Consider the following 12100-nt stretch of genomic DNA (forward strand, 5'->3'; position numbering starts at 1 on the left):
CATGCAACAAAGATAAGCTTAATTTCTTATCGCCACCCTCCTCCTATCATTTATCAATAGAAAAAGGGCCATCTCCAAAAATCGTATATCAAAGAAAATTATCTGGCTGCTGGGCCTCAGCCACATTTGCTGGCAAGGGTTAACCCGAGTTCACCGCTACCTTTTCCTCTCAATCCATGAACCAGACGGGTCAAAACCCACCCAGATTGCATGCCCATATGCACCACTAAAGTCCAAGCACTCTCTCTCTCTCTCTCTCTCTCTCCATGCCTCCCATGCAAGAGGATTGATTACCCACAATCTTCACATCCATACATGCATAGATAAAAGTGGACAGATGGTCCATACACGCATGCAATGCATCATAACCCATAAAATGCACCGCTGCTGAGGCGAGCAGCCAGCTGACAGCCTGCACAGAACAACGACAACAACAACAACACTATTCAGTACTGAACAGTGTAGATTCTCGATGTCTTTTGATGATTTGTAGATTCTCGATGCCATGGACAGAGAAAAGAGAGAGAATTAAAACAAGAGCAAAGCATAACCCCATTTTTAGTTTTTAGCTTTCACAATCGTTGAATAATAATAAAAAAGACCCTCTCTGCAGTATCTGTGTGCCTCTCAGAAGAAAGGCATTACCAACTAAGATTTTCCTATTTTGCCTAGTAAGCTATACGGGAGGAGTATAATAGTAGGAGTAGGGTAGCAGTAGTGGTAATCAATAAAATCCGGCTTGACCTGCCGTTTCTCTCGCCATTTCTCCTGTGCTTGTCTCTCTCCTTGCTTTCTCTATCATATCATATAAACAAAAGCACAAAAACCCCCCCTCTCTCTTCTTCAATTCAATTCAAAGCCCCGGGTTGTTTTGTTTTGATTTTTATTTTTAACAACAGCAAAAACCGAAGTAAAGAATCTCGAGATTGGCGTCTAAGATAAAAAGTCCACAACAGCTTCCTCCCCTTCCCCCCTCTATCTCCTGCTCCACTACTGCTGCTGTTACAGTAGTTACTAAGAGAGCAAACGAAACCAATCCACAACACTTTCTTTGTGTCTGATGAACGAGAGAGGTGGCTCTCTTGGAGGAGAGAGCCTGCCTGTGGAAACCAACACTAACACGACTACTACTTCCACCACCAACATTGAAGAAGACACACAAGAACCAAACCAAAGACTCTCCCTTTTTCATTAAGGGGACAGAAAAACATACCCCCCTTTCCTTTAATTTGTTGTTGTTGTTGTTAAGCATTTCGAAACAGCACCTGGGTGGTCGGTGTTGGTTTTCTTTTATTAGGTGTTTTTGTTGATTTTTATGGCGCTTTCTATGCACAGTAAGGACAAGCACATGGATTCAAGTAAGTATGTGAGGTACACACCTGAGCAAGTTGAGGCATTGGAGAGGGTGTATACAGAATGTCCTAAGCCTAGTTCTTTGAGAAGACAACAACTTATTAGAGAGTGTCCTATTCTCTCTAACATTGAGCCCAAACAGATCAAAGTCTGGTTTCAAAACCGCAGGTACATTAATTCATTAAGAAACAAAGCTACAGAACCTCAAATCTCTCTCAAAATGTTTGCATGTTTGTTTGGATCAAATTTGGAGATCTGTGGTTTGTTTCATTTGGATCCAAATGAGTGTGTTTTTCTTCTGTGTTGCTTTTTTTTTTTTCCTGTTTCAGATTTTAGCCTGGAAATGAGGAATGGGATATGGGTTTGATACCTCATCAAGGCTTTATAAATTGCATTTTTCTTTTGGCTTTTTTATTGTTGTTTACTGCTCAAATAAGTTTGATGTCTTTTTCATGTGAAATTTAATTGTGGCATTAATGGTTTATTAGGAGAAAAATGAAAGGGGAAAAGGGTATGGTTCATTTGTTCTTTGTTTCGTGTGCTAGCTTTGTTATCGTTTAAAAATAATCAGCATGGTTGTGAGGCGCGTTTTGGGGCTTTTCCTAGAACCTGCGGCCTTGTTTTGGGTTTGTTCTTCCCTTGTCTTCTAACTTTTTGAAGCTGGAAAGTATAGCTCAAGAATAAAAGATCAGTATTTTTGTTAATATTTTCTCAATTTTTCTTTTCTTACATAATTGTTTCAAATATTTTTTGTTGATGTGTTTGGATAGATCAAGTTTCAAAGGTCTTGCCTTTCTTCTGAATTGGTAATAAATTCTTCTTTTGTTTTGTTACTTCTTAAGAAAATAGCCGTTTGTTTTTGTCTTGGCTTTCAAGGAGATTAATGATCTCAAGCAACATTATTTGAGTAAAGTAATTGTTATTTGTTTATTGATTCTTCCTTGGAAAGGCCTTTTTTTTGTTCGTCATAATCTCACTATCGCTCAGTTTGAATGGATTACAAGGAGTTTACTCGGCATTCATCGTGGCTTTGAAATTGAATGGTTGGTAATGACAGCTAAAAAATATGCTTTTGATGACATCTTTCCTGGTTTTCCTGGTGCTTTATCGTTTCCCCCCACTTATCTCTGTTACTTTGCAGTACAGAGATTAAGAAGCGCATCTTTGTTGACAGGGCATAACTTTTTTTTTTTTTTTTCCGCGTAAAAGTGTCTTTCTTCAGCAACGTAATAAGCTAGGAGGCGGTTTGCTAGAAAACAAAAGAGATAGTGTCAAGCTTCAGATCATTGGTGTTTCTCTTTGTAGTTTTCTGTTCTGCAACTAAAATGCGTGTTTTAACACAGCAGTTTCATGATGAAGATATAAGTCATTTTTCTTGGATTGTCATGACAATATAATTGTGAAAGCTCAGGGAAAATTCTGAAGGTTTTTGGAATTTTTTGGATGCTGGCTTTTGCGTTTAAATGTTTGACATGAAATTTGAATGAGTTCCTTTTTTTTTACTTTATAAACTTTCCTATGTCCGTTCTAATTTGGCATGACCATTATTTTGAGATTTGCATCATTATTATTATGTTGATATGTTTCTGATTTTTTATTTTTTTGCAAATTTCTGCATTCTTTTGGTGACCATGTTTGAGAAGTGTGCTGTTTAAGTTAGTGGCTTGGGTTTTGATTGTTCTATTTTGTAGATGTCGTGAAAAACAGAGAAAGGAAGCTTCTCGTCTCCAGACAGTGAATAGAAAGCTGACTGCCATGAACAAGCTGTTGATGGAAGAGAATGACCGTTTGCAGAAGCAAGTCTCCCATTTGGTTTATGAAAATGGGTTCATGCGCCAACAAATTCAGACCGTAAGATAACCTACATTTTTATTAATTATGGTGAATTAGGTACCTGCTTCAGTGGTCTTTCTTGACATAGATCATTACCTAAATTTTGTCTGTTTTGAATGTTTTCTCTGAGTTAGCTTGTGTAAGAAATCATCAAGTTTTTATTCATGTGCATGTTGCAATAAGTTTTTATTTGGTGGATTCTACACAGGCTTCGGCAACGACCACAGACAATAGCTGTGAGTCTGTGGTCATGAGTGGTCAGCACCAACAACAGCAAAACCCAACACCTCAGCAACCCCAAAGGGATGCTAACAACCCAGCTGGGTAAGTTATTACATTTTCTGAGTCAATGTGATCAAGAGACTGTTTCTCTTTGGCATAACTGCATTTTGAACTTTACTTTTGTTAGTCTTCTCGCAATAGCTGAGGAGACCCTGGCAGAGTTCCTCTCCAAGGCTACTGGAACTGCTGTCGACTGGGTCCAGATGATTGGTATGAAGGTAACACCCATTGAACTTTTTGTCATTCTTATGTACTGTGTTATTTTTTGTGTACTTTAATTCTTATTGTGTGGTAAATCTAACTTCCTATGACAATGTAGCCTGGTCCGGATTCTATTGGAATTGTTGCTGTTTCCCGCAACTGTAGTGGGGTAGCAGCACGAGCCTGCGGCCTTGTGAGCCTGGAGCCCACAAAGGTACATATCTATCTAAATAATTTAAATTATACAGGCTTTCTTTATTTTTTTCCCCGTTTTATAGCATTTGATGAATGTGTCTGTTCAGGTTGCTGAAATCCTCAAAGATCGTCCATCTTGGTTTCGCGACTGCCGTTGCCTTGACATATTGAGTGTGATTCCTACAGGAAGTGGAGGGACAATTGAGCTGATATACATGCAGGTTTGTATATTTGTATGTTGTGTATTAGGCCTTGCCTTAGCCTCTTTTTTGGGCCTGACATCTGAATTAATTGTTGTATTAATCTATTCATTGTGTTCATCAGACTTACGCCCCAACAACATTGGCTGCAGCACGTGACTTTTGGACACTAAGATATACTACAACCTTGGAAGATGGAAGTCTTGTTGTGAGTCTTAGTGGTTTTGTTTTTCTCTTTATTTTCATTCTTAATTTCAGGTCTTTATGATACAAAGCATTCACTTTTCTCAATTTTGTGCAGATATGTGAGAGGTCATTGACTTCTTCTACAGGTGGCCCAACAGGACCTCCTACTTCAAGCTTCATAAGAGCTGAAATGCTTCCCAGTGGCTATCTAATTCGACCATGTGAGGGCAGTGGCTCCATCATTCACATTGTTGATCATGTTGATTTAGATGTAAGAATATGATCTATTTCAAGTTTTCAAGTTTTACCGGAATTGATATTTGATTTATTCACTTCATGCATCAATTTGAAATATCTGTTTGTTATGCTAGGTTTGGAGTGTTCCTGAAGTTCTGAGGCCACTTTATGAATCATCCAAAATTCTTGCTCAGAAAATGACCATGGCGGTAATACCATCACCATGAGTATGACCTTATTTCTTTGATTCAGTGAAATGTGTTTCATGTTGGTTTTGTAATTTGATTCTTCAGGCCTTGCGGCACATAAGACAAATTGCTCAAGAGACTAGCGGGGAAATTCAGTATGGAGGGGGCCGCCAGCCTGCTGTTCTAAGGACATTTAGTCAGAGGCTCTGCAGGTAAAGATATTCCAGCATAACACTTGGTTACTGGGGCAGTGCCATTCTGTTGAATTGCAACCCCCATGATCCCACCAAGTCAGCATATTTAAGCTACTGCTTAAAATATCTTTCTTAGCTGCTGCTCTACATGGTCTTGCTTGTTTTAGAGCATAAGAACCTGCAATGGGTTGTAATCTTTGTGCTCTCAAGAGTATTGGTTCTTTGTTAACTAGTTTGTGTTTTGGATTTTAGGGGGTTCAATGATGCTGTGAATGGGTTCACAGATGATGGTTGGTCACTTCTGGGCAGTGATGGTGGGGATGATGTGACCATTGTCATAAATTCGTCTCCAAATAAATTTCTAGGAACTCAATACAATGCATCTATGTTTCCTACATTTGGAGGAGGGGTGCTGTGTGCGAAGGCATCGATGTTGCTGCAGGTAATCTCTAGAAATCAGATTATTTGGTGGTGATTGTTTTTTTGATCTGCTCTAATACTGTACCAGAAACTCTGCTTCCCCTTGCACATATTTTCAGCTTATCAATAATAAATGTCGTGTTACCTTAATAAAATGATGACTGTACATTTCTCTGCAGAATGTTCCTCCTGCTTTGCTTGTTCGTTTTTTGAGAGAACATCGTTCGGAGTGGGCTGACTACGGGGTTGATGCCTACTCTGCTGCATGTCTTAAAGCAAGTCCTTATGCAGTTCCTTGTGCCAGACCTGGTGGCTTCCCTAGTAGCCAGGTCATTTTACCTCTTGCGCATACCATGGAGCATGAGGAGGTAAGTGTTTTGAGTGTATTTATTTGCCTTTGTTTTCCTTTTTGTTACAATCATAACAGTTGATGTACCATGTGGGATGTTGCTTTTCCTTGATTGGTAGTTCTTGGAGGTAGTTCGGCTGGAGGGTCATGCATTCTCCCCAGAAGATGTAGCATTGGCTCGGGATATGTACTTGTTGCAGGTTGGTTTACCTCTGCTTTTGAGTGGAAACTGAAACTTGTATTTTATTTCTTTCCTATTTTTAATGGGGATCTTTGTCTGGAATAATTGATTACATTTTTCAAATCTAATTTGGCAGCTATGCAGTGGAGTTGATGAAAATGCTGTTGGTGCTTGTGCTCAGCTTGTCTTTGCGCCTATTGATGAATCCTTTGCTGATGATGCACCATTGCTGTCATCTGGATTTCGTGTCATACCTTTGGATCCTAAAACAGTTGGGTGACCCCTACCATCAATCTGCCATAATCATGACTCTAAAACTCTTGGATGTAGTTTTTGTTATGTTTTCATTTCTATAACTTGTTTTGGTTTCTTGTATCACAGGATGCACCTGCTACGACTCGCACTTTAGATTTAGCCTCTACACTTGAAGTAGGACCTGGTGGCACACGTCCAGCTAGTGAGGCTGACACCAACAGTTATAACCTTAGGTCAGTCCTGACAATTGCATTCCAATTTTCATTTGAGAACCACATGCGAGACAATGTGGCTGCCATGGCTCGCCAATATGTTCGTGGTGTTGTGGGGTCTGTTCAGAGGGTTGCAATGGCAATTGCTCCTTCCAGGCTCAGCTCCAATGTGGGGCCAAAGACCCTTCCTGGCTCTCCTGAGGCTCTAACTTTGGCACAATGGATATGCCGAAGCTACAGGTATCCAATATTATCTTTTTATTCATTTAAACATGGCAATTTTTCCAGCTTTAAAATAGAAAAATCAATATCAATAGTGAAATTGGTGCAGTTTTAGTCGATGTCTACTAAAATAGCTTGTTATTGTCCTTGTCTCTAGAGTTTTCAAATTAATAATAATTGGTGACAGTATAATGAATCACTTCTGAAGTTGTTTCAGCGTTGCAATGGATAATTGAGGTACAGAAACAAAATAATTTAATGGTGTATTTTGAATAAAAATGGCTCAAGCAATTAGTGCCTGGAAGGCATAGAACTCTCAGCGCACTGGAGCAGAGTGTTTGTAACTGCTGCATGGTCTGCAGTTTGTTTCTTCTTTCCTGAAATTTACGGGTCTTGTTACTCATTGGTTTTTAATTTTTCTCAATTTCACCACTGATCTATTTATCATAATCCTGTTTATATTGAAGGATCCATACTGGAGGAGAACTATTTCGGGTTGACTCCCAAGCTGGTGATGCTTTGCTGAAGCAGCTGTGGCACCATTCAGATGCAATTATGTGCTGCTCCTTGAAAACAAATGTAACCACCACTCATTTATTCTGTCCATTGATCAACTAGAGGGAAAGAACTTTAGGTTCTGGCCAGGATCTTAGCATTAACATGATTGGATTAAAAACAATTGCAGGCATCTCCAGTTTTCACTTTTGCAAACCAGGCCGGACTTGATATGCTTGAAACTACTCTTGTGGCCCTTCAAGACATTATGCTTGACAAGATCCTTGATGAAGCAGGACGGAAGATTCTCTGCTCTGAGTTCTCTAAGATAACGCAACAGGTGAATATCTCTATACCTGGAACTGAGTAATTGAGTTTCATTTGTGTTCTGCTTTTACCTGGAACCGAGCATCACATGGAAACTGTTTTAACGTGTCATCATGCTATTATACATTTCAGGGATTTGCTTATCTGCCAGCTGGAATATGTGTATCCAGCATGGGGAGGCCAGTCTCCTACGAGCAGGCGGTTGCATGGAAAGTTCTCAATGATGATGATTCCAACCACTGCCTGGCCTTCATGTTCATGAACTGGTCCTTTGTGTAATGGCTGAGAAAGATGTTTAGAGACCTTGGCTATCTATTGAATAGTTACTATCTATTTAAGTTATAATTCCTTTCTTGTTAGTCTACAAGACCCCCATGACTATACGTTGAATATGGAATGTAAGTGAAGGCAGAATATCATGAATGCTTTTGTCTATATGTAATGCTGATGTGCTCTTGTCCTTTATCAAATCTGAATATCATTGTCTTGGTAAATCTGGTGAAAATTTCTATTAAAATGATTGCCAGTGTTGGGAGTGCAGGGCAACAACACGAAAGGGACCGCCTTCTGGTAGGGTAGCTGGATTGAATTTTCAACCAAAGTGGTGGATAAATTTAGCTATTTTTCGTTTATTGAATGCCCTCAGGGTCAATCCACATCACAAATCATGCTGCTGGTAGTGTTTCTAGTAGAGGGCATGATGCTGTCTTCGTTTCTTTTGTCAAAGGAGGCGTTGAGTAGTCAATTTTCCGGGGACATACTTGAGTAACTAGGACTTCAAAGCCTCGTAGCCATGTAGATAATACAGGAGCAGAAATTCTCTTAAACCTGTGAGCTACTGTCGTTTCCTTGGTTGATAGATATCTGGTAGCCTCGTAAAATACTTCCCACTTGGATACCGTCCGTTTGGTAATTTGTGTTTTATCTAGAATATATAAAAACAACATTTTTTTTAATTTTTAAAAATTAAAAACATATTTGAAATCCAGAAACAAACCGACTTCTATAAGGTGGTGAATATATCTGAAGAAAACTTAGACGTAATACATGAAATATTGGATATACGTTGATAATGAACTTTCCTTTTTAACGTTCTAAACCCCGTAACCTCCCTCTCACAGGAAAAAAAGAAAATGTCATTTAAAGTACAAACTTCACGGTTTCTGATGGCTTAGCACGTTGAAATTGCTAGTGGGCTGCTGGCTGTTGTTGGAGCACACACTGCTTGCAACCTGTGTCAGCAAAATTACAGCTCTGTTCAAGAGCTAACCAGTAGCCATAAATAAATGGGATAGGGACGAAAGATCAAAGCAGGATGATAGCTGAGAGATCAAATCAAGATACCAAATATTTATCGAGAAGAGCTATTGGCGAGTGATGATTCAAATTCAAGAATCCAAAAGGAGCGAGCTAGGTAGCTAGGTAGCTAGTAGCACTACGTTCTTAGGGGCTAATCTCCTTTGGCCAGCCAAATCTTGTCAGCTGTTAAGTTAGGACAAAAAACACAGAGAGACACAGCGAAATCGTATGAAGAAGAGTATCCACAGCAGTAGAAGGCAAAAAAACTTATGACAAAACAGCTATGTAGCTGCTAGTTCGCAGAGGACGAATAAAAAGAAGGAGCTTCTTCTGCCCTGCAATTTGCCACCTAGCTACGTACTAGATGATGGGATCTTGAAGCGAATCTATATTCCTTCAGAGGATCATATTAATGAACACGAACAAATCACTTTTTTAACTATTTTTTGCCCTCCTCTCCTCCCTCTTCTCTGCTTGCTTGAATGCAGAGCATGCTGTTTTTGCATTTGTTATTATCGGGCATGGAATTTTATGATGGAAGAAATTAATCCCACTTCTTTTCATTAAATGTGAAATCTCATTAATCAAGTTTTGTTGAAAAAAAAAATTATTTTATGTTGTTTTCCATGTTAAATAATTATACTTTACAAAAGAGAAAAAAAACTCATCTACTATGCTTTTTTTTAAACAAATAACACTGAATTAAGAAAAAATGATAAATTATCATAGCCCAAAATATACTAGAAAAAATATCCTAGGTTCACAAATTAGGCACAACTAACATGCAAGGAGGTGTGAACGCAAATAATTAAAAATTTAGCATTTAACTTGTATATAACCTTTTCTTTTAATGTTAATTGTTTATCAAATCCCTCTTCAAACACTAGGTTTAAAGAAGTTGTTGATTTGAAAATATCTAATTTCAGTGTTGAATAAAAGTGTTATTTAGTCTCTCTAATTATTTAAATTGGTTGTGATATCATAAAGTACTTGAAAAGACCATAATATATGACATAAATGAAATCTTATGTCTAGGCTCTTTGACAAACAAAATATATATTTGACCTATAAAAGGTCTATTGAACTAGAGTTGTGATAGACAATGAGCATCCAACTTTCAAGACATTAATAAAAACTTATATCATATTTGTTATAGTATTGTCGTAATGGTGGTCCTTATCATACAAAAGTGCTCATTTTCCTTTCGGTTTAGATTCTAGTCATTCTTTGATTCATGAATCCTTCTCAATTATTTAATCATACCATGCATTAATTTTTTTATTTGATGTTTCATTAGAAACCATTTCCAAAAGTTTTTTCAAAGTTAGAACTTTGAACCTGATGCTGAAGTTGCTCACAAAGTGATGCAAATAATATCGGTGAAGTCTAACTAGCTCGATTCATATCTTTATCATGGTATTTATTTTTCACATTTCAAAAAAACTTTTGAAAAAATTAAAATTTTTGTTTGTTTTAAATTAATATTTTTAGTGTTTTCAGATCATTTTGATGTGCCGATATCAAAAATATTTTTAAAAAAACTAAAAAAATATATTATTTTGATGCATTTCAAAGCAAAAAAACACTTTAAAAAACAATCGCAACCATACTCCCAAACACCCCCGTACCATAATGACCACCTATAATGTATCATTGAATTGAATACAATCCAAGAACCACCTCTAGTTTTAATTGGTTTCTTCTTTAACCAAAGAAAAACCTAAAGGAAATATCTTATTGTTCGCATCAAAACAAACTACAATAAACAACTTTATAATAAACATCTTGTATAAGTTGGTGTCGTCGACAATTATGAGCGGCTTATAATATCTCCAACCCCAATTTCAGCTTTTAATTTATAAAAACCTCTCCCAAATATTATTGTAACATCATCAAAATATCCTTTGTGATCCTACCTACTACATAATTATACCAAGATTTGATTCTTGAAGAACCAACAACAATCTAGGCAGAATGTCAAATGATTCCTTATGTAAACCAAAAGGCCGCTCGAGAACCTTTTATTTTTCCTTTCATTCCTTGTAATATGAGACCATAAACCTATATTATGTACTTATTACTATTTGAATGGAAACAATGTTTATGTTTATATCAATTATCATAATTGTAGAAACCACTGATGTAAACAAAGTTGAATCAAATCGACAATGGTATTCTTTAGCAGATGTATTGGTATATGCTTGAAAACCAGTCAATTTTGAGATCTCAAACAAATTCAAAATCTTATGGTACCCTCTCCATATAACTACCATTTACATTTCTATGTATTCACACATTATAGTTGTATAAGTTGTAGTCGAACGTTAAAAATCGCATTCCATTGAATTTTCAATGTTCCACTGTTCAAATACATTAATTGAAACAAACTTTGTTTTAAATTTTTTTTCAACCTCTAACTCAACAATTACATCTAAATTCCTATGCCTTAGATACCAATCATTGTTTATCATTTTATTTGTTATACTACAATCCTAGAACCTAGAAAGATGAGGTCTCATTATATCTCAACCAAATCCAAATTGACATTACCCTCATCGTACTTTGGTATCTTGACTATATTAATTAAATCAAACTTTATTTTGAAAGTTTGGCTAACCTCTAATTTAATAATTATCCCTAAATTCATATGACTAATCATTTTATACCATTTATCAATTGTAATACCATTCTAAAATTTAGAAATAGAAGGTTCTATTGACCTATCTTTATATGGTGTCTCAACCAAACCCAAATTAAGATTACCCTCATCTTCTTTGTTATTATTGGTATAAGCATGGTCATATATACTTTGATCATCTCTTTCTATAATTTCATATATCAATGTTAAGGTAATTGCACCACTAACTAATATAGACTACATAGCAAACCATGATGCTTATATACCTGTTTGAGTATATGTTGGGACCTAAGTATACTTTATAGTAGAGAATAAATGTACTCGTTTAGGTTGACTATCCAAGTATAACTCAATATATCTTGTGGGATTTTTGGATGGAAAACCCAACCATAGACTTCAAATTCATATCACAAGAAATCAACATAGCAATATGATGGAGTGGACATTTCCTAACAAACACCCTCCAAGTAATATTAACTTCAACATCATTATAATTCCACTTAATTCCTTCATAACATGTTTAAGTTTAGTTGGCAACATGTCTAAACTAGAACTCAAAATCACATTGTTTCCTCCTTCGTAAGCAATTATACTATTCAAATTATTAACAATAGTACCACCGTAATGATATAATAATATTGTATTAGAAAACATGTTTTATAAAACAACGAAAACTATTTTGATCAGTTATCACAAATTCTCATTGGTTCAATAAAAATTATAGGATCAATTACTTTAATTCATACATAATTGCTTCAATTAGACAAAATTCCCCAATTATCTCAATTAGTTCTAAAATTCAATGTAAAACCCTAATTGATACAATTCAACAT

The 12100-nt window shown here is 36.5% G+C and overlaps 1 protein-coding gene across 1 annotated transcript; it reads left to right on the forward strand.

Moving 5' to 3' along the window:
• The first annotated feature begins 585 nt into the window (after positions 1-585).
• On the forward strand, positions 586-7806 carry LOC118056930 (homeobox-leucine zipper protein ATHB-14). Its single transcript, XM_035069368.2, has 18 exons — positions 586-1521; positions 3045-3204; positions 3395-3510; positions 3596-3686; positions 3788-3883; positions 3972-4085; positions 4189-4272; positions 4366-4521; positions 4622-4696; positions 4781-4887; positions 5122-5311; positions 5469-5657; positions 5758-5838; positions 5956-6090; positions 6201-6526; positions 6976-7087; positions 7194-7343; positions 7463-7806. Exons 1-18 carry the CDS (start codon positions 1316-1318, stop codon positions 7607-7609), a joined length of 2535 nt encoding a protein of 844 aa, XP_034925259.1. The 5' UTR covers positions 586-1315; the 3' UTR covers positions 7610-7806.
• Positions 7807-12100: the final 4294 nt, after the last annotated feature.

Source organism: Populus alba, chromosome 1, assembly GCF_005239225.2.
Source record: "Populus alba chromosome 1, ASM523922v2, whole genome shotgun sequence".
NCBI lineage: Eukaryota > Viridiplantae > Streptophyta > Magnoliopsida > Malpighiales > Salicaceae > Populus > Populus alba.

Bases quoted from the DNA above. Each gene is read 5' to 3' on its own strand.
- LOC118056930 (XM_035069368.2), top strand. From the start codon at position 1,316: ATGGCGCTTTCTATGCACAGTAAGGACAAGCACATGGATTCAAGTAAG. The intron at 3,511-3,595 runs GTAAGTTATTAC...TACTTTTGTTAG, and splicing joins GATGCTAACAACCCAGCTGG to TCTTCTCGCAATAGCTGAGG. The intron at 7,344-7,462 runs GTGAATATCTCT...TATACATTTCAG, and splicing joins TCTCTAAGATAACGCAACAG to GGATTTGCTTATCTGCCAGC.